The sequence below is a fragment of the Podarcis raffonei genome, chromosome 6 (genome assembly GCF_027172205.1).
Source record: "Podarcis raffonei isolate rPodRaf1 chromosome 6, rPodRaf1.pri, whole genome shotgun sequence".
In the NCBI taxonomy this organism is placed as follows: domain Eukaryota; kingdom Metazoa; phylum Chordata; class Lepidosauria; order Squamata; family Lacertidae; genus Podarcis; species Podarcis raffonei.
In genome coordinates this window covers 44,165,842-44,185,631 of record NC_070607.1, presented here as the reverse complement: position 1 = coordinate 44,185,631, position 19,790 = coordinate 44,165,842, and the positions used below count along the sequence as shown (strand labels likewise).

Sequence of the window (19,790 nt, the reverse complement as noted above, 5' to 3'; positions counted from 1 at the left end):
ACCCCCCTGTCTTGACCCCACAGATCTCCTGCTCCTTTCTTGTTCCTATAACCCAATTCCTTGCCAAGAATGCCCTACAAAGAACAATGAAAATGGACAAATAGCAAAGGAAGCATGTTCATTCACATTTCCACAAAGACATGCTCTCTTCCCAAATAAACAATACTGTATATTGTTAACAATACTTTTATATTGTTGTAAACTGCTGTGATACAGTGATATGAAAATATTTTTATTAAAAAAACAAATAAATAATAAAATCAAACTGGGACTTCTCCCAGAAAGTAAACCCAAGCCTGCCTGTACTGTTTCAAACACTTACTTGGCCAGAGTCTCTGGCTTGATGAGGATGTTGAAGTAAGTCTTCTTCAACTGCTCAGTTATCATTTCAAAAACTTCTGGAGTAAAACTGAAGTCTGCTAGGTGGTCAATGATGAGTTGAAACAGCAGCTGGGAGAACAAAGTAAAATGCTGATTCCCTAGAGCAGTAGACTAAATAGGATCATTTTCCCAAAAGGAGCCCAAAGGAAAAAATCCTGCCAACACTTACAGGAAGCTTGTGATTGAATCCTTTTACGCGAATGATCAGTCCATGCTCTCCAGCTACCAGCTTGTATTCCAACTGAGCAACATCCGCCTCATAAGCAGGCTCAGCAAGGTTATGTGCGAGGATGTTTACGAATGTATCAAAGAGCACAATGCTGCACAAAGCAATTTTTTTGACAGGAAACAAAAGTAAGAATGTGAATGAGAGTCCTTCATGGAAAGGCTCTGTGGAATTATACCACTCATTCAAAAGAAAAAATGTCATTCATTAAATTAACTTATATAGGAGTATACAATTCCAGACCCTTTTAGACAATTACCTGCACACTTGACGTTATGGTTTATGCAATCAAACACAGCATTTAATATTTTACCATCACCCACCACCTAGTATTCCATGTTTATTAGTAACAGGGATGCTCTGAAGCACCACAGATGCTTGTTACAGCAGGAAAAATAAGCTAACCAAAAGGACAGACAAAAAGACTGCAACCCTTACTTCTCGGCAGACTGCTGGATCAGCGGTGAGATTAGATGGAAACGGATATAAGCTGAAAGAAATGGTTATAATGAGCTAGAGCAAACAATGGGGAGCTTTCGTCAAGCCATTATTTCTCTTTGGGACCTCCTGACCTATGGTTCCCAATCTCTTTTAAACAGATTATTAGTCCTACCCACTGCTGATTAAATACAATGAAATCTAAAGGGCATGCTAATATACAGCCAGAAAGCTTTTGATTGGCAAGTAGTCTCTCGGAACAGTGAAAAGGAATGGTGTCTGTATGTTGCTGGATAAAAGAAACACAGCTTCCGACCCCGTACAGGAAGAGTGAGTCAGCACCTCCACCACTGGCTAGCAGAAGGCAGCTGTAGAGCAGTGCCATTCCACAGATCAGTGACTGAAACACTGCCCAAAAATTCCCAACCATGGTAGCCAGAGTTAAACATCCCAAGTCCAAACACAATGCTTAGATTAACAACTGAAATGTTTTACATCTTCATTTTCTAAAACTCCAGACACCAGCAAGCTAAGCTATGTAGAGCCAGCAAAATGAAAATAACTTGGTGCTTTACGATGCCAATATACTGCCTTGTCTAGTCGAAAGAAGGGATGGAGAGCCTGTGGTCCTCCAGATACTGGTGGACTACAATTCCCATCATTGCTGACCACTGGCCGTATTGGCTGGGCTGATAGGGTTTGGATTCTAACAACATCTTGATAGCGACAGGTTCACTACTATTGGTGTAAAGGCTACTACTGTTTGATTAAAAATGTATATACAAACACAGAAATTCATTTCAGGAGAAGGATCTCAGCACAAGGATGCATGGACATGTCATTTAATTTTTTTATCTATGTCACTACTGAGACAGATGTTCTAAAGTTGCATCTAGATTCAGTGTAAGGATGTGTGTCTGCTTAAAACAAAAACAAAAAAATAATTTGAAAATAAGCTATATGAAAAGCCCCAAGGAGATAAGTGCAATCTGGAATGTCCTGTGTTTTGTAACCTAGAAGTGTATTAACAAGTTTCATTACGAGACCTATAAAGGGGTTACCTTTAGGGATTTTGAATTTATCATCCTTCTTGTACCACAAGCAGCCTTGTTGGGTGCTCAGTATACTGACTGGATATTCTGTCTGTGGGCAGTCAGGAGCCTTCAGAGCAAAATCAGTTGCTAAAATTAAGGAGGAGGAGTTACTGTTGCACATCCACATGTCAATGTAACAAGTACATATCAATCTCAAATAAATTATGCAAGCTGTATGCTTAAGTGTCAAGGCATCACTGTAAGGATTGAAGTGTTACTAGCTTAACAGTTATTTGTGGTCTGCTGCACAAATGGATTGCTGATCTGATGCAGCAACATAAATTTCTGATTCTGCTGGATAACACTCCGTACCAGTGCTTTTTCCCTAGAAAAATAGGTGCCAGTACTCACCATGAAGTTGTTACAGTAAGTGCTACATATTTTAACAACAAAAAAGAGGTACCGGTACTGCATACCCTCGAGTATTCCCTGAAAAAAGTACTGCTCCTTACTTTTTTTTGATATACAACATGACAGAAACCCAACTACATAAATCTGTTGAATTCACTTGTAACTGGAGAGGCAGCCTTCATTTAGAAAACCTAGGACAGCTTATTTAACAACATGTAAGCAAAATAATCTAGTCACATTCAACCCTATTTTAGGCATGTATGAAGTCATAATTCACTCACCAATGTATCTGTTTTCTTCTGGTGGGTGCAAATCTGGATTTAATGCAAAGTCACTGGCCCACATATCATTCCAGTATTGATCAATATCTGAAAATTAATGATAAAAGCAGACAAACTTAGTGCAACTGAAGCCAATGAAGATGTTATACTTAGCTGCAAAATGCTGTATTGACAGGGCACACAGCTCCTATCCTCTTCTTATCTAATGCACACACCAGATCCCCCCCCCCCTGCAGCAGCAGCAGCAGCAGCAGCAAGGAACTCATATACCTGATCTAGACATAATCCTTCACCATTCATAGATCCAACATGTAATACTTTGCTAACCATGACAGAAATGTCATCTTCTCACTGCCCTCCAACTCACATCATACCTAACCATTGGTCAGGCTGGCTGGGGCTGGTGGGAGCCAGAATTCACAAACATCTGGAGGGCCACAAGTTCACCACCCCTAGCACTGAGGTTCCTTAATTATTAGGAGACTTAGTGACTTATAGGCCAACCTAACACAATGCATTTCCTTCCATAGCCTCCCTCCACCTCTGGAATTCCTTTGAGGAAGACTCAAAGTTGTTGTACCTTCAACACCGTAGTGTGTACCAAACCACTTCTCCTTCAGCTGACACTGAGCTTCATGGGCAGCAGAAAGCAGAATAAGGTTGGCTCGCTGAGGTGTCAGCTGGTTAAGAGCTTCAGCAATGATCTGCAAAAATGAAGGATTCAAATATATTCTTATGTGTCCCTATTTGTGCAAAATTAAGGCGCTTTATTCTACTACTACTTTGTAAGCAGAGCATGAAGGACTGAAAATAAGATTCCCTAATTGGTAGAATTGGTTTCGTAATCATCTCATCTAATAAGAAGAAAGACCTAAAGAGTGCACTTACTTCTGGTTTGTATTCAAAAAGAAGTTGGTCTCCTGTCAGAATGTCCTCCTTTGGAAACAGCTGCATATTCTCACAAATACTTTCAACATATTCAACTGGGTCAGTCTGTAAAACAAACAGTTCTAGTTCACTATCGATCATTTGAACATTTCCCCCCTTACCCTTGCTTCTGGTTAAGCTTAAGGGTGAATCCAGGTCGTCAGTTTCCCCACATAATTGTGCACTGACTTTTGCAGTTGTTTTGTGCCAAGAATCAAGTGGAACTAGTGAAAAATCCTAGATTTTGGCTGCTTTCCAAATGTGCATTGGCAGTTGCGCCAATCTTCTGCAGTAGTCAATTCATTTGATTCCCAGATGCATGACAACTGCAAAAATCAATGTAGATTTTGGACAAGAAAACTTGTTCCTTGAAATCCCCATTGGGCTCATTACGAATCAAAGTTAAGAAAAAGAAGATAAGAATTTCATTCATGTTGGAATTCATTTGAACGGCTCCTAAACAGGTCTCCACACTCAAGTTCTTAGCTCTGAAGATTGAAGATGCACATCTTCCAAAGCAGAAAGTCATCACAAATCATGATTGTTTCAAAAGCATCTCAGTAAAATAATCCCATATTATTAAAATTAGCAATGAGCCTACTATAGTCACCACAATTAGATTCCCAGCAATTATTAGTTTCCATAAGCCAAGATAAAATGATGGTCTATAAAATGGTGTTTGAAAATATTCAAGGTTGAGGAAATACCTGTTCTTGATAATGAAATTCATTAGCTTCAATCTTCTGGATTTCTTCCCAAATTCTGTGGAGGATAACATGTTTCTCAATAAATCAGTCACATTTGTCAAGAAAGAGACCATTTCCAGAAAGAAGGTTTCAGAACAAACATTCCAAAAGATTACTTCACCACATGGGGTTGGACTAGATGATCCTCCAACTTTACAATTCTATGATTCTAAGGCTATTTCTCAGCAGCCTGACCAACAGGCCAGAGGAAACATTTTGTCATTTCCCATCTTAACATGGGACTGAGGGCTGACCCCATTTCCTTTTGCAGCTCTTTAAAAAGATTCATTCTGCTGCTACCACCTCCTAGGTCAGAGGCTGTCTTACTGACTTCCTACTAGTAAAGAATTATGAATGAATTGTTTTGATGTATCAATACTGAGGTTTTATTATGTATCTCTTATGAAACTGTTCCATATTGTTTTTGTTAGGAAGATGGCATGGATAACAATGTACTCTTTATGTATTTGTAAGTTTTTGAGAACCACTTTGAAATAAATTTATATAGAAAAGCAGTATATATAGTAACTAATAATACTTCACATAGAGAGAACGTTTCAGGATAGTGAATATTCCCCTAAACCAGAGTTTTCCAAACTGGGTGTTGCGACACGTTAGTGTGTTGACTGCTATGTGTAGGTGTGTCATGCGAAAGCTCCCCCCACGGCTGGAAATGGGTTTGTTTAACCTCTGGTTTGCTAGTAAGATTGAATTACTGTGTTGTGAAATGATGCATGTCTAAAAAGTGTGTCACCAACATGAAAAGCTCTGCCCTAAACCAATTCTTAAATCGTCAACCACCTTAATAGCTAATTTTCCTTTTTCACGGGGTTGACATTTTAGGGTGACTTCCAATTCCTCCAGTTCTTTTTAACAACCATTTCCTCCCACCTGCTACTTCTGCTCACATTTAGGAATAAAAAAAGTTCAGTAACACCGACAGCTCACTAGAATCAGGACTTAGTTACCTTTGCTCTGGTCCTGTCTGCTGCAACATTTTCAAATACTGGAATACCACATGAACAACCTGAAAATGGAAACAAAGCACATTCAGGTATCTGTCGTCTGCAGTAAGCAAGAACAACAAACACTTCAAGCTGAGCTCACATTTACCTCATAGAAATGATTGTAACCTTCATCTGTCAGAGTCACACAAATGCTGAAGACAGAGTATGTAGAGTTCTGCTCAAATCCTGTTTCACCGTTTCCTCCATACAATGCAAGAGCCCAGAATCTATCAGATAATATTAACACATCAAAGTTAGAGCTATTGATACAGATTTCCAATATATTTCTGGCTTTTAGCAAGAGGAAGTTTTGCCACCCCTGCTTTAGCATGCAGAACAAATGACATATTTCAGCTAATGACCTAGGCAGGGGTAAGCAGCAACATAGTCCAATCTATGCGAGTAAAGGGTTGCTTGTATCATTCCCCCTGCCCCAATAGAATAAGGAGTTACCAATTTCTGATTTTTCCATCTCCTCACATGATGGAATCACAATATAAGCAAAGGGTAGGCACTCTGGAGAAACTTTTCAAAATGCTCATGTCAAGTCTATCCAATGTTTATGTTGCACAATATTTGGGTTATAACAAATATATGTTGAACTTGGTCACTAACTAAGCTGACATGTGTCTCAACTGTCTGCATTAAAGGTAAAGGTAAAGGTACCCCTGCCCGTACGGGCCAGTCTTGCCAGACTCTAGGGTTGTGCGCTCATCTCACTCTATAGGCCGGGAGGCGGCGCTGACCGCAGACACTTCCGGGTCACGTGGCCAGCGTGACAAGCTGCATCTGGCGAGCCAGCGCAGCACATGGAACGCCGTTTACCTTCCCGCTGGTTTGCACCCGGAGGTGCTTTCGAACTGCTAGGTTGGCTGGCGCTGGGACCGAACGACGGAAGCTCACCCCGCCGTGGGGATTCGAACCGCCGACCATGCGATCGGAAAGTCCTAGGCGCTGAGATTTTACCCACAGCGCCACCCGCGTCCCATTACAGAAGTAATAATAATAATTATAATAAATAATAAATAATAATAATAATTTTTTTTATTTCTATCCCGCCCTCCCCAGCCGAAGCAAAGGCACATGGCATATATATCTTTTAAATGTGTCAATTAACTATTAAAACTATTATAACTGATTTTTTCATACATACTTTTTTCTAAGGAATGAAAGAACACTGCCTTTGCCTTCATGTCCAACCAGCCATGAAATATAGTGAAGAGGTTTGACCCTGAAAAAAGAGGGAAAAGTTTAAAAATGGAGGTCATAAAACATGCCTTGAAAATATTGGTTTCCAGCCATTATACAAATTAGCAAGTAAAATAAGCATATCCAAAATGCTGGGATTTAGTGATGATCACATTACAAACTACTACAGCTACCATAAACTATGTGTGGTATTCAGTGGTGCCGGGCTGCTGACAGAAAGGAATCCATCAGCAGAACAAGGAAGGGGCCAACTTTTGACAATTGTCTGCTGTACCCACCCAAATCTGCTCAAGATTCCCCCCACCCTCTAGAGCAGATTTAGAGGGAGCACAGACCACTGCAAAGGGTTTGTCTAAAATTTTCTCCCTCCACATTTTGCTGATGGAGTCCCTTCTATCAGCAGAAAGCCACTAGTGGCTGCTTTTTCTTTTATCAACAATTTAATTTGTTCAACTAACTCAGTTTCCTGGTACCCACATGAAAGGGTTCCACCATAACAAGAGTTTAAAATTTACCTGTAATGTTGTTCTTGTGGAGGAAGAGCCCAAGTGATATTTAAAGAGTGTGTTTTTCTGATTGGAACAACTAAAAATAAAGAAACGTTTACTGTAAAATGTAAAAACATAATTATCTGCCTTCATCAACTTTCTCATAATAATTTCTCTCAAAAAGAAAAGTGCAAAGAGCAGTATTTTAAACTTTGAAAGTTACAAAGTTTAGAATGCAATATGTATTCTTAACTGTTAGCACTATAGGAATTATTCATTCCCATTACTCACCCCTGTAAAGTTTCTGAAAATCAGGTGTGTCAAATGGTTCTGTCAGGTGGCTAAAATTTGGTCTTGGTAAATCACTTTAAGAACAAAAGAAAATAAGTTATGCATCATTGTCCTAATTCCGTTAGGATGCTCCCCAAATCACATCACAATCCTGTGTATCAATGACTAATCTGGATATATCCTTCTGTACCCAGCACTCAGTGCGGGAACAGTACCAATTCCAGGGACTGGCTCCTCACGTGTTGCAACAGGTGATTATTGTGTTGTATGTCTGGTAGAAAACTATGAACCAGTATCTACAGATTGGGATTAAAATGCTCATTAAAAATATTACCGTATTTTTCCATGTATAAGACACCCCCATGTATAAGACGACCCCTATTTTTTTGAACCCAAAATTGAGAAATCAAAATTTAAAACATCGAACAGAACAACTTTGTTATTTTATTAAATATTCAAAGCACCGGCACTGGCATAGCAACCCCTACCAAATTTGTGCTAAGCATTTATTCTGTACGTTAGAAGAGGAGACCCAAGTCCTAAAGTAGGTTTCAACTAATGACTTGTGATAGTGGAAGCCATGCACAAGGACGTATGCTTGTGCAATAGGGCTTCCCTACCCGCTCCCTGCAAACACCCCTCAAAACTGGTTCTGAGGGTCAGGAGAGTACCCACATCAGTGCAAGGGAGGATGAGGAGGTGAATCATTCAATCTGGCCAGTCAAACTATCACCTTAGCATGCTTGTTCAACTCCCCCCAACCCCCAGTCAGGCATGCGATTCCTTTAAGCCAACACCACACAGCAACATATTCTATATAAATTATGCCACAAATTAGTTTTTATAATTAAAAAGCAGTAACAGGCAATGACATGGAAAGAGAAAGAAGAAGAAGCAGGGCTGGAAAGAAGGGGAAAGGGTAAGAAGCAGGGAAATAAACAGGTGAAATCATATTTGTGGTCTTCTCATATGACTTGAATGCAGAACTGTGCATATAATTTTACATCTTACTTATGACAAAAATAGTAGAGGGGGAAAAAATCTTACTTATTTGGAATCTCTGAGAAGATTTCAATCACCCATTTTTCCAGAGTATCCAAGGTTTCTAGGGAGAAAGGGAGAGAGAGAAAGCTCAACAGCTAATTCACTGAAGAAGAAAGGCTTGTTCTCAGTAAAACAAAGGTAAGCTGGAGAACCTGTTCATTCTCAAGAACCCAATCAGCTAATTAAAGAAGAGGTGCAAACATTATAAAGTCTGTAGGCCCAAAGGCTCAATTCTCTCAGTATACCTAAACTGCACATGCATTTGGCACTTGGATTATTTTGGGGTGTGGCTGCACCAGTACAGTTTCTGCTTCCTATATCAGGCATATGTGGCAGCTGAGCTTGCATTCTTACAACCTCCCAAGCTGGTTGTATCAGTTAAAACTTACACACAACAAAATTATGGCTGGTCTACGTGATATGGGCCGCGCCCAAAAGCTATCTGAAACAGCCTCCACAATAGATGCTTCTGGCAGCATAGAAATATTCCTTGTGATGGCAGCCACACTTAAAGAAGCATCCATGTATGTCGTGCATGTACAGATTGGCCCCTTAGGGCAGGGTTGGGAAGGGAGGGGCAGGTTTTTATCCTTACTGAGAAAAAGACATCATTAAAATGTCAGTAATGGCAAAGAAAATTCACATGCCAAGTCTGTGTTACTGGAAACTCAGGTAACACTGTATTTGGCTCAAGATAAATCATAGCCTTGTTTACAAAGAGAAATAAATTATCTAATATTGTGAACTTCATTTAGACTAATAAGGACCAAAAAGAGGGTTAGGTAATGCAACTAATGAAACTTATAAGAATTGCTAGATCCAAAATATAAGCCTCTATTTTAAAAGGTGATCAGACACTGAAAAAGAACACCTATTTCATCAAAATGAACTCAATATTTAAATTCAGAAGTAGAAGATTTAGCAATATTTAGCTAGATACATCTAGTTTTGTTTTAAGTTTAGTGCAGTCATATGTATAGCTGATCAGAAATACGTCCTAATTCAGTGGGGCTTACTTTCATTGTACACAATGGTAATCCTACTCATTTTCCTGAGCACAAGCCCCACTGTATTCAACAGGACTTACTTCTGACTAGAAATGTAAACTATTGTGGCATTCTTTACATTACAAGCAGATGCAGAAGAGTTTTTATAGCTCTTGAAAGACAATAATCAAGGCAGTGTATCACAGTTTGCACCTGTAGCTTCAAATTAACAGACGTTACCTTTAGATTGCACAACTAAAGTCATATAGTGAGCTGAGTAATAGCGCTGCCAGAATTCCCTCAGCCTGGTATAAGTATCAATGTCCTTTTGCTTCGGCTCATGTTTCAGCGTGTCTGCATTACCTGTAAATAATGTTGAAAACCAAGGTTGCTTATTATTAAAAATTCTTATGCTTTGATCCAAATGCTTAATAGGGTTCTGCTCTGCTAGTAACAAAAGTACTTACAAAAGTAACTACTAGGAATTCAAAGGCGAAAAATGTTTTTCCCACTCCCCCCAAATTAGTTACAATTAAAACTAATAGTTCTCATAGCAAAAGTCATTAAAAACATACTGTGCATTAACAGATTAATATATATCTTGCCAGTCCACGTTTTTCCTCCTTCACCCCACTTGCTGAAAAATAATTTTTAAGCTGCAACAAAGTGGTATCCCCCTCATCTCGCTATCCTTCCTCCTGCCTGCGTGCCCACTATGTGCCTTCCTTCCTCCCTGCCCACAGCTTGGAACAAGCTGTGCAGAACATCAACACATAAGCACTTATGGCGGGACTCAAAGAGAAGTGGTATGAAAGAGGACAGGAAATCTCTGCAACACCCACATACGAGGTTCAGGATAATCTGTGTGTGAACAGCTTGTGGGAAACAAGTTATGTCATCTTCTTAGTGTAGAAGAAGAAGAGGAGTTTGGATTTGATATCCTGCTTTATCACTACCCAAAGTAGTCTCAAAGCAGCTAACATTCTCCTTTCCCTTCCTCCCCCACAACAGACACTCTGTGAGGTGAGTGGGGCTGAGAGACTTCAGAGAAGTGTGACTAGCCCAAGGTCGCCCAGCAGCTGCATGTGGAGGAGCGGAGACGCGAACCCGGTTCCCCAGATTACGAGTCTATCGCTCTTAACCACTACACCACACTGGCTCTCATGTACTGCACTAACTTGGCCACATGTGTTCTCTATCACAATACAAGATCCAACAGGTTCTCTGTGCCATTGATGACTAGCCTGCAGGCCACACCTGGCCCACCAACTCACAGGAAGGAGATGAAAGTGCTCTGCCCGATCTTCAGAAAGAAATCTAAGGAGCAGGTAGAGTTTCTATCTCTGCACTGAGATCAGGAGAGAGAGAAAACTCTGGCTGTTATTTAGAGACCTTCCTTGAAGACCAACCAGAGGGAACTTTCATTTAGCCTTTGGGCTAAAACTAGTAGCAGCCATTCCATTACCGAGGGAGATGGGAAGCAGGGAAACTACTAATTAAATCAAGAGACCTGATCCTTTTAGCTCCTCGTCTCCCTAAACCATTTCAGACTGAGTTAAGTTGTTATAAGAACTTTGTAACTTGAAGAACTGGTACCTAATTTCACTTTTTAACTCTTTCCCCCTTTTTCCTTTGTGTTGTTTTTAGGTGGTATGCCTGAGGGTAGGACCTGTGTTCCATTTTACTGCTCTGGGAGCCTTTTCAGCTGGACAACAGGATAAAAACACTATAAATTAATAATAAATAATACTTACCCCAAAAGAACTTCTTCATGGGATGGCCAGACTTGGCCAGACTTCCAAACAACATCTCTCTTCGGTTTGCATCAGAGGGCCTTGCAAGCTGATATTCTGTTGTTTGTTTAATAGAAAGGTTTTCAGATTCAAACTAATATAGACCTCCAAACTAGCCTTGACTATAGGAATATAACAAAGCCATGCACATTAAAACGTTCATTTGCTAAAAACAGCACGAACAGATCAGAAGGACTATTGCCAGAACTACTTAACCTAGCTTACTGCTTTTATGCATGGTTTGTGTGTTTATTTTTACATCAAAAAGAACAACAGTCAAAACTAGTAAAGGGCCCTGCTATAAAAAAACTCTGCAGATGCACTGGCTGAAGAGGGTTCGCTTTGACAATGTCAGCCATGTAGTTGATAGAAATGTACAGAGAGTCAACCCAAAATCAATCCCAGCAACTTGCTGCTCTAACTGCTTAATGCAGGGTGCTTTTTTATCATCTACAGCACCCTTCTGAATGCATAAGACCCATTCAAGAGAATGAGTGGTAAACATAAGTCAGCTCCTGTATGGAAAATGCCCTTATTGGATCAATATGCAGGTTTTACAATACCTGCTTCTAGTCAACTTAAGTGATGAGATGAGGAATTTTTCGTTTATATATTTTAAGTTGTATATATGTAATAAAAAACCATCAACAACTTGTCTGTCCATTTTGAAAGATCCAGCTTCCTTTCAAAGTTAAAATGAACTTCTGAAAAAGATACTGTGAATCCTTTACTACAGGTAGTAATCAATTAGAAATTCAAGTTCCTCTGTAAGTTGTTGAAAACTTCAGAATGCATCTTATTTGTCTGGCAACCATTTGGAATCCAGGGGCAAATTTGAAAAGCAGAGAAACTGTTGTGGGCATCACATGCAACCCTCAACCATGCACAAAACAGAATGCTTGGGGAAGGGACCCTGTGGGTGCCAGGGAACACCTCTGTGGGCACCTGTGTGCCCGCAAGTACCACGTTGGTGACCTCTGGGTACTAAAAGCATGTATAAATGTTCTGCTTCATGAAAGATGCTTTCAATACTTTTATGCCAAACAAAATTAGTTTTTTCAAAAAACCAAATATAAAGTGACAAGAGAAATCAGGATTCTTACCACTATCCACAGCCTCAACTTCCCGATCAATTGCATCACGAATCATTAAAGGGTGAATGAAAAACTGCGCCCACCTGAAACAGAAAAATATTGGACGTATGTTTTTCCAGGCAGTCTGACAGGCTTGCACAAAAATTAGTTTTCAAGTGTACAAGTGTTGCAATTTAAAATATTTACCAAGTTCAAGTTTTAGTAATAACATGAAAAAAAAAGTTCTTCTAGTGTCTGTGGTTAAACTTTCTATCCTAAAGCAAAGGCTTAAAATATTCGTTACATTTTTATTCCCAATAGAAATTATGCTTTGATGTGTGTCTTGGTTATCTGCTCTAATAAAAATCTAGATTGGTATGAATTCGTTTTTGAATTTTATGGCCCAATGTTGGCAGTGAATTATATTTCTTGCCAAAAATGAATTCTTAAGGCAAATGATCCACAAAAGTCTCAGTACTCAATGTTATTGTACCCCAAATAACTACCATATTTTTCGTCCCATAGGACGCACCGGCCCATAGGACGCACCTAATTTTTTGGGGGGCAAATAAAGGAAATTCCCCCCCCTTTATTTCCCCCCCCCCAAACCAGGTCAGGTAATCCAAACCAGGTCGAGGAACAGCGGGATGGCGGCGCTCCGCCTCCCCGCTGTCCCCCAAGCTTGTGGGGCTGTCCAATGTCTGCCTGAAGCGCGGGGCGCTCTGCTTCAGCACGCCCCGCGCTCCGTGCAGCAGGCTGCTATCCGCAGCCTAGGGAGCCCTGCGGGAACTCTCGCGGGCTCCCCAGGCTTGCTGATAGCTTCCTGAAGCCTGGAGAGCGAGAGCGGTCAGTGCGCACTGACCCCTCTCGCTCTCCAAGCTTCAGCGAAAGCCTGTATTCGCCCCATAGGACGCACACAGATTTCCCCTTCATTTTTGGAGGGGGAAAAGTGCGTCCTATAGGGCGAAAAATACGGTATTTACTTTTAACATCCTTTAAAAATGTATCATTCTTCAATGAAGCATATTTTTTACTAATATTTACCTGAAGCGTTTCAACCTTTTAGAAAGTATCTAGGTCAGAGTCAGAGCATACTTACTGAAACCATTACTGCAATCCAGAAGTAAGTCCTACTGAATTCAATGGGGCTTACTCCCAGGTAGGATTGCAGCCTAATTTATGCAATCATGGGTCTACTCTGAGTATGACTTAGTGGATCCCATCCAAAGTTTTCAAACTACTTGAAAACTGGAAAAAAAATCAAATGCAGCAGCAGCAACCACTCAAATAGGAAGCAGTAAATCCAGCTTTTTATTCATAATAATCAAAATACCTATCAAGAGCCTCCTTGAAATATTTCCTCTGTACATCGAACTGAAATATCGTTCGTTCACAGTCTGTTGAAGCATTGTCACTGCCTCCATGTTTCTTCAAAAATGCATCAAAACCATTCTCATCTGGGTATTTTGCACTGCCCATAAAAACCACTGGGGGGGGAAATGAAAGTTAAAGAGACAGATATTAATTCTAATGGCAAAAACTTGAAATTCCCTGAGTTCAAAAAGAAGTTTGGGCGTATTAAAGGGAAACAAATGGAAATAACTAGTTGCATACGTTTGACAAACTTTTTTTTTTTCCAGATCAGCAGGGCAACTTCTGGTTTTAAAGATATCTATCATTATTCTATGGACATATCTAACTTTGCAAATATGCAAGCAGGAAAATAATGCAGCTGACTCTTACACTGCTGGTTTTCAAGGTTTTATGTCAAAGAACTTCACAGATGCAAAACTAGAAAATTTAATTTTTGCTAAAACACAGCAAGGTAACATTTAACAACACATAACATACTGTGTTCCAGAAAATGTGCCAACCCAGGCAGATCTTCAGGGTCAGAGAAACTGCCAACAGCTATACAAAGTGCAGCTGCAGACTGGGAAAAGAAAAACAAGAACAGCATTTTAAGAAAAAAACATTACTACCTTATAAGATTACCAAATTGCCCACTATAAAACAATTCTGCAAAGGAATCACAAAAAGTGATGTAAACACTGTTCAATTCTATAAAAGACAGAAAACAATCTGAATTATAAAACTACAGAGGGTGACCTAAGAATTTGTTTAAGGCAGACACAAAAGTAATGCTTTCTTTATCTGAGGGCCAAAAGCCTATCTCTTCTGCAACTCTGAAGTGAACCTGACAACTTAACATATTATGGCAAGACTTCTTCCGAAAATGATTTTTTTTTAAACTTTCTTGTCAGAGGACTCACTTTGAACTTCTGTTTCATTAATGTGTTTTCCTTTGGAATTTATTTGTTATATTGTTGGGGTTTTAGCTAGAATTTTATACACTCTGTAGATGTATTTTATATGAGTTTCCAGTACAGAAATGAATAAAATATCAAAAGTAGCAATGTAGGTTTTTGTCCTCTGCACCAAACCACTCATGGTCAGTCGTTATTATTATTCAAACCATACCTGTTTTTCTGTGCTATTCCTCTTCCTCGTTTCTTCTTTCTCTCCTAGCTCTTCTAATTCACTGTCAGGGTCATCAAGATCCTCATCATATCCACATTCATCATCATATCCCTCTTGGTCATCTTCTATTTCTGCTCCAGAATCATCATCTTCATCCGTGCCTTCCTCAGAGTCATCCTCATCCTCTGACACTGCACAAGGGCTACCATCTGGGTTATTCAAATCCGAAATCAGCAATGCACATAAGCCATTTTGCAGTTTGATGTACCTACAAAGTGACAGGTAATATTATCATCAGGATGATGACCCTTTCCATTGGCTCCTTACCGCCTTAGGAAAATAAAATAAAATGGAACATCCCTGTATTTGACATAATTACTCTGTGCCTCTGCAATCATTACTATTATCATCATTATAATAATTATTATAAATTACCTACCTTTCACCCTAAGGTCTCAGGGCAAGTTACAGCTTTAAAATACAATATTAAAAACAATTTAAAATAACAACAAACTTTGTTCTTGTATAAGGGTTGTATCATGATGACTAACGAGTCTACATTTCAAATGCCTATTGAGTATGACTTGGTTGTATACTACCCATTAATATTTGCTAAGCAGTAATTCTTGCCTTTCTGAACTAATAAAAAATATGCATTTACCTTGGCAATTACATTGCAAGACAAGACACAATGCTGCCAGGACTGTTTTGGTGTTAATGAAGTATTCTACATTAGGGCACCTAACAGAGATATAGATAGCATAACAACAATGGAAAAGGAACAAATTCTGCTTGGTTTTTTTGGGGAGGAATGGTGAAGGCTCAACAGCAGCCTGTTGGTCACATCTGTTTGAATGGATGGCCAACTAGCAGCCTCCAAGACTAAAAGTGTTTGGATTCAGAATGTGAGCTGCACCACTGCTTCTTTCATAGGAGATGCTCCTCTCACTTGCTGGGAGAGGTGCCTTAAAAATGATGAGAGCAAAGCTGTGCACTCACAATTCAGCACAGGCAAAAGTGGTAAGAGCAAGGAGAGAGTTACACACAATCCTTACCAATCGTTCTGCTTTAAATCAAAAGTGTTACCGCTCTAAACCCCAATGCAAGAAAAATAAAGCTTTCATCACAGAAATGCAACTACAGAGCGATGCTCTTCTAATCATCCACACAAAATCGCAGTCAATCACAGCTTTCTATTTAATACTGGAAATTCAGGTTAGACCTTTTCTATCTCTACAGCAGGTTGTTTTCCATAAGACAAAGTAGATGTAGCATTTATGCTCACATTCAAGTTGCAATTTCAATGTACAGATTTACATTTTACAAGTATAATTACATAGGATGCAATTAAACATTGCACTAATATAAGCGTTCTGTCAGTGCAAGCATTTCTGGTTGCCAAACAAAAAACTCCCCTATCCTTCCCTCATGCAGTTCTGGAAGTTCTCCTGACTCTCTAGAGAAGATCTACGGGAGGCACATAGGTAAAGGAGAGACATAAAGCCCTGCTGTGCTTGCAGGCTTCTGCAACCAGCACAAGGGTTAGCTGACCCTCGGTTTTGGCTTCTGAATTTATACCTATTTATTATTAAAGGGACGCGGGTGGCGCTGTGGGTTAAACCACAGAGCCTAGAACTTGCCGATCAGAAGGTTGGCGGTTCAAATCCCCGCGACGGGCTGAGCTCCCGTTGCTCGGTCCCTGCTCCTGCCAACCTAGCAGTTCAAAAGCACGTCAAAGTGCAAGTAGATAAATAGGTACCGCTCCGGCGGGAAGGTAAATGGCATTTCCATCCGCTGCTCTGGTTCGCCAGAAGCGGCTTAGTCATGACCTGGAAGCTGTATGCTGGCTCCCTCGGCCAATAAAGCGAGATGAGCACCGCAATCCCAGAGTCTGTCACGACTGGACCTAATGGTCAGGGGTCCCTTTACCTTTATTATTAAAGTACACTAATGTTTATGTTTTTAACAGGCACTTGGTATTTATATGGTTACAAGAGTGCAGTTTTACATTTAATGGTTGGAATAAAATTCCATGTTTGTAATAAATATGCAATTTATTTTTTTTACTTTAACCCCACAAACAGGTACAGGGCAACAACCCTCTCCTGCTGTTGTTCCCCAGTAACTCATATTCACAGGCACTCTATTTCTGGAGATAGTGTTTTACCATCACGACTAGTAAGACTATCCCCTCCATGAATTTGTCTAATCTGCTTTTAAACCTATTCAAGTTGGTGGTCATCACCATATCATGTGGTAGTGATTTTTCTTCTTTTTGCCAAATTATTCCTTTCTTTGAGGAATTATTAAGTAACAAGTAACCTCACTCAACATGATCAAGTTACTGATAACCAAGATCATAACCTCTTATTATATGACATAGATAACAGTGCTGGCGGGGGGGGGGGGCAGGAAGAGAATCCAGTTCAGCCAAATCAACATTGTCCAGGTTTTGGTTACAAAAGAAAATAAGGAAATTGTAAGCAATACCAGACCAAATGCTAGTTAGTAAAAGGAAAACAAGGAATCAGTTAGGAAAGTAAGTCATGATGTAATGCTTGCTTTCTTATTTGTCCCCTTGAAACCAGTCCTGAAATTCTCAAATCAAAGGTGCAATATCAAGTCGATACATAACTGGGGCAATGGTGGTAAACTACTGCTATTCCCCACCTTTAAAGAAAAAGCCTGAAAATGAGCACACACATTTAATGCCTGAGTAGGGAACTCCAGTGAATTTAATGCCAGAGTAGGGAACTGACCCTGTCCTGTTTCGACTACGGCAGACCAACATGGCTACCTACCTGTAACTGGTCCAATCTAATTATCTCATCCAACACTGGCTCTCTACAAAATGCATCTGGTGGAATTGAGCTGACAAAGGTGGCAAGCTATTTTCCGAATACAGAGTACATAGGAACCCTGTGGGATCAGAGTAAAGTCCGCCTAATCCAGAACGGTGGCTAACCACATGCCTTTGGGAATGTCACTCCATTTGGCACTCAGCGATAAATTGCTTCTGAACTATAGCTGTCAACTTTTCCCCCTTTTTAAGAGAAATTCCCTTATTCTGAATAGGATTCCTCACAAGAACAGGGAAAAGTTGACAGCTATGTTCTGAACATGGAAGTTTCATGTTGCCATCCTGGCTAAGAGCCACCCAATAGAGTCATGCGGAATATGTCTCCGCCAACTTCGCCTTTTAAATACATCTAAGCTAGCGGCCAGTAGCATCTTCTATAGCACATAATGCATGACTTTTAAAAGAAACATGAATATATTTTCCCTGCCCATAGCTGTCAACCTTCCCTTTTTTTGCGGGAAATTTCCTTATTCCAGCGCCGTTTCCCGCGGCTTCCCGCTGCTATCCCGGATTGTTAGATATCCCGTAGACTGTCCCCGGGACAGGTGAGGCTACTGACCCCTTATTTTCAAGGCTACTGATCCCTTCTTTTCAAATCTGAAAGTTGACAGCTATGCCCCTGCCTCTGATAACCGGGCCTACCACGCCGGAAAGCGACATCCCTTCTCCCCGGGATTGCTCTACCCAACCTCCCCAACCACCAACCCTCTGGCGGCCGATCAGGATAAAAGGAGGGGGAACTACGGTGCTGACCGGCACGAGAAATTTCTCATGTAGTTCATTTAAGCTACGCTTGACGCACCTGAGAGGCTCTTCCCCATCCTTACGCCTCCGCCCTCCCCTTTCCTCCTCCCCGCGCCCACCTGTACTGCTTGGGATCGCTGGGGGACTTGACGATCTCGGGATCCCCCAGGTTGGGGCTGGGCTCGCCGGCGGCGGCGGCGGCCTTGTCTCCTTCGCCTCCCGCTTCCGCCTCAGGCTCCTCTTGGGCTGTGCCGGCCTTGGCCCCGCGAGTGCTCTCCAAGTCCTCAGGCTGCTCGGGGCCGCCACCCAGCGAGGCCTTGGCCCGGCCAGGCATGGCTGAGGGAGAGCGAGGCCCGCTGAGGATCCCTCGCGGCTTGGCTTGAGGGTTGCCGGCGCGGCTGCGGAGGGCTGGTCCTGCTCGAAGGTGGCTCGCCACCGAGGTCCCGCGCGGCCAGGCGGCTCCCGCCCTCAGCATCCACGGCGGGCCCAGCTCCGGCCCAGCAGCTCCAGCCCTCAGCCGCAGGCCGGTGCTCAGGACCGGAAGCCACCGAAGTCGCCCAATCAGGGCCCGGCTCGGCATCCACGCGCCGGACGCCCGCAAATCCAAGCTTCTACCGGCATCACTTGACTCTAACAGGCTGCCGGGAGCCTGAGGAGGTGGGAATGGGGCAAACCATTAGCGTTAGGAATGGAGGGGAGACGGAGAGTCGGGGAAGGGGAATAAGGTATTGTAGGATGGAGTAGTAGGCTTATCTCACCCCTGCTTCCTTCAAAACTGAATTTTGAGGTTTGCCTTATAAACGTCTTTCTAAAGACGAGTAGTTTTGGATTGGTTCAACAAGCTCTCACTCGTAGAAAAGGAGCCAATAATCTGTGACAGCGAATGAGGGGGCGCTATTACGCTTTAGAACGTCTGGGAACCATTCTGCGCTTCCTTGAACTGGGGATATGTAAGGCTGTTTGGAGCTAAATGACAGTGTAGTGAAGAAAGAGAGAGAGAGAGAGAGAGAGAGAGAGAGAGAGAGAGAGTGTGTGTATATATATATATATATATATATATATATATATATATATATATATATATATATATATATATATATATATATATGTGTGTGTGTGTGTGTGTGTGTGTGTGTGTGTGTGTGTGTGTGTGTGTGTGTGTGTGTATGTATATATATGCGCGCGCGCGCACACACACTTATGTATATATCTGTTTGGCTTGGAAGTAAAAATGATTGTGTCTGCTGTTTCTCTTTTTGTGTTTTGTAACTTTGTTCCTTTTAGGTTCTAAAGGTTTTTGGCATGCAAACTATGGAAGACTGTGGCGTTGTAGTTTGCATTTTCGAGTTGCCCTGCTGCTCTGGTTAATG

General features: G+C 41.2%; 1 protein-coding gene across 1 annotated transcript in view; it reads right to left on the bottom strand.

Moving 5' to 3' along the window:
- NRDC (nardilysin convertase) overlaps positions 1 to 19,015 on the bottom strand; it is a 29,556-nt gene extending 10,541 nt beyond the window's left edge. The window contains exons 1-21 of the mRNA XM_053392457.1: positions 18,540 to 19,015; positions 14,817 to 15,084; positions 14,187 to 14,268; positions 13,669 to 13,822; positions 12,366 to 12,439; positions 11,224 to 11,319; positions 9,710 to 9,832; positions 8,487 to 8,544; positions 7,440 to 7,513; positions 7,176 to 7,245; positions 6,605 to 6,682; positions 5,558 to 5,678; positions 5,413 to 5,471; positions 4,406 to 4,460; positions 3,660 to 3,764; positions 3,352 to 3,475; positions 2,772 to 2,858; positions 2,107 to 2,226; positions 1,046 to 1,097; positions 551 to 701; positions 323 to 450 (exon numbers count right to left, since the gene is read on the bottom strand). Of these exons, the coding sequence (XP_053248432.1) occupies positions 323 to 450; positions 551 to 701; positions 1,046 to 1,097; positions 2,107 to 2,226; positions 2,772 to 2,858; positions 3,352 to 3,475; positions 3,660 to 3,764; positions 4,406 to 4,460; positions 5,413 to 5,471; positions 5,558 to 5,678; positions 6,605 to 6,682; positions 7,176 to 7,245; positions 7,440 to 7,513; positions 8,487 to 8,544; positions 9,710 to 9,832; positions 11,224 to 11,319; positions 12,366 to 12,439; positions 13,669 to 13,822; positions 14,187 to 14,268; positions 14,817 to 15,084; positions 18,540 to 19,000 (2,540 nt within the window). The 5' untranslated portion in view covers positions 19,001 to 19,015. The remainder of the gene's footprint in view (positions 1 to 322; positions 451 to 550; positions 702 to 1,045; positions 1,098 to 2,106; positions 2,227 to 2,771; positions 2,859 to 3,351; positions 3,476 to 3,659; positions 3,765 to 4,405; positions 4,461 to 5,412; positions 5,472 to 5,557; positions 5,679 to 6,604; positions 6,683 to 7,175; positions 7,246 to 7,439; positions 7,514 to 8,486; positions 8,545 to 9,709; positions 9,833 to 11,223; positions 11,320 to 12,365; positions 12,440 to 13,668; positions 13,823 to 14,186; positions 14,269 to 14,816; positions 15,085 to 18,539) is intronic.
- Between the last annotated feature and the right edge of the window lie 775 nt (positions 19,016 to 19,790).